This window comes from Hyalella azteca, unplaced genomic scaffold (genome assembly GCF_000764305.2).
Source record: "Hyalella azteca isolate HAZT.00-mixed unplaced genomic scaffold, Hazt_2.0.2 contig11473, whole genome shotgun sequence".
NCBI classification, from domain to species: Eukaryota; Metazoa; Arthropoda; class Malacostraca; order Amphipoda; family Hyalellidae; genus Hyalella; species Hyalella azteca.
Genome location: NW_025941472.1, coordinates 269,307 through 271,893, shown reverse-complemented (window position 1 = coordinate 271,893; position 2,587 = coordinate 269,307). Strand labels below are relative to the sequence as shown.

The window sequence follows — 2,587 nt, the reverse complement described above, 5'->3', positions numbered from 1 at the left end:
CCTCCCTCGCCTGGTCCACCGCGTCCGCCACGTCCCACATGTAGCGGTTACCGTCTACGTACCTGCACGCGTTACATGTGTTTTATACAAATTACATGATTTTTGTACAAGTTACCTACATGTTTTCTGTACAATTTAAAAATTCAGTGATAGCATCAAATTAGATTAAAAATGAAATGACGACATTTCATGAAGTCAAATTTCATTTTGAAAGGAAGTCAAATTTCATGAGCTTTTTCTCCCCTGAGATTAAAAAAAGCCCTAAATTTTCAGGTAACTACCAAATTACGGCCCTAAATTTCAATCTTGCTTCACTGAGTTGACGCAAACAAGAAGTAATTTAACATAGAAACTGATTTTATAGTTGATTACAATTGATTGACAAACTTATCAATTTACAATTACAATTTACAATAAACTTATCAATTTACAATTGATTGAAACTGATTTTACAAACAAAAATTTTTACAATTGTCTGTTAATAATGGAAGATCGAGATTTTGAGGCTATAGGCTTTACAACGCTACAACAACAGCTGTACCCATGGAATTGCATGCACGACTGCGCACACAACACAGCTGTATCCTATACAAGACACACAACCTGTCTCTTATACACATCTAGATGTGTATAAGAGACAGACACTCAATAGTTTACGTATAATTTGCCGCCACGTACGACAACTTTAAAATGTTCTCTGTTGCGTACAAACGTCCTCAGGTTGCTACACTCAATAGTTTACGTATAATTTAAGTTGAAAGTTATGTTCTGGAAGAGTAACATACGGCGGTAGAGGATTAACTCATAATCAGGGTGTGGTGACTCATAGTCAGGGTGCGATGACTCATAGAGTGTGATGACTCATAGAGTGTGATGACTCATAGAGTGTGATGACTCATAGAGTGTGATGACTCATATAGTGAGATGACTCATATAGTGAGATGACTCATATAGTGAGATGACTCATATAGTGAGATGACTCATATAGTGAGATGACTCATATATGACTCACTTCCAGTGTATGGCAGTAAGGTCCGGACGCTTCAAGTATATGTCAGGACTGAGCCACCAGTCCGTGATGAAGACCTCCTCCCTCGCCTGGTCCACCGCGTCCGCCACGTCCCACATGTAGCGGTTACCGTCTACGTACCTGCACGCGTTACATGTGTTTTATACAAATTACATGATTTTTGTACAAGTTACCTACATGTTTTCTGTACAATTTAAAAATTCAGTGATAGCATCAAATTAGATTAAAAATGAAATGACGACATTTCATGAAGTCAAATTTCATTTTGAAAGGAAGTCAAATTTCATGAGCTTTTTCTCCCCTGAGATTAAAAAAAGCCCTAAATTTTCAGGTAACTACCAAATTACGGCCCTAAATTTCAATCTTGCTTCACTGAGTTGACGCAAACAAGAAGTAATTTAACATAGAAACTGATTTTATAGTTGATTACAATTGATTGACAAACTTATCAATTTACAATTACAATTTACAATAAACTTATCAATTTACAATTGATTGAAACTGATTTTACAAACAAAAATTTTTACAATTGTCTGTTAATAATGGAAGATCGAGATTTTGAGGCTATAGGCTTTACAACGCTACAACAACAGCTGTACCCATGGAATTGCATGCACGACTGCGCACACAACACAGCTGTATCCTATACAAGACACACAACACAGCTGTATTCTACACAAAACAACACAGCACAGCTGTATTCTACACAAGGCAAACAACACAGCTGTATGCTACACAACACAACACAGCTGTATGCTACACAAGACAACACAGCAGCTGTATTTTACACAAGGCACACAACACAGCTGTATTCTACACAAGGCACACAGCACAGCTGTATTCTACACAAGACACACAGCACAGCTGTATTCTACACAAGGCAAACAACACAGCTGTATGCTACACAAGACAACACAGCACAGCTGTATTCTACACGTGGCACACAACACAGCTGTATGCTACACAACACAACACAGCTGTATGCTACACAAGACACACAACACAGCTGTATGCTACACACAACACAACACAGCTGTATTCTACACAACACAGGCTCACCAGTTAGCCAGGGCGCCGTGGCGCTGAGGAGCGAAGGCCTCGTGCTTGTTGGCGCCTGAGCAGAAGTCCCGAGCTGAGGGATACCATCACGCTCAATTGTACATCATAACAGTTAAAATCCGCATACATTTCAATTTTAATCAATAACTAAAACCAATGCTGGTCATATAAGGTACATTGTAAAGGCTAAATGTATGGTCTAGTTCAATGAAAAGCTTGCAGGTTTCTCCATACATATTTAATATACCAGAACATTCTAGTGTTCGTATGGTTTCGTAACTACACGTAACTGTTCTATGTGAATATCACCGTACAGTCGCTGCGCTCACCGCACAGTCGCTGTGCTCACCGTACAGTCGCTGCGCTCACCGTACAGTCGCTGCGCTTACCGTACAGTCGCTGCGCTCACCGTACAGTCGCTGTGCTCACCGTACAGTCGCTGTGCTCACCGTACAGTCGCTGTGCTCACCGTACAGTCGCTGTGCTCACCGTACAGTC

The 2,587-nt window shown here is 40.2% G+C and overlaps 1 protein-coding gene across 1 annotated transcript in view; it reads right to left on the bottom strand.

Moving 5' to 3' along the window:
• Positions 1-2,587, bottom strand: part of LOC108665241 (phospholipase D2) — a gene marked incomplete in the record, with an annotated part of 23,781 nt that overhangs the window by 7,374 nt on the left and 13,820 nt on the right. Inside the window, 3 exon segments of the mRNA XM_018151977.2 lie at positions 11-62; positions 1,013-1,150; positions 2,090-2,162. Of these exon segments, the coding sequence (XP_018007466.2) occupies positions 11-62; positions 1,013-1,150; positions 2,090-2,162 (263 nt within the window).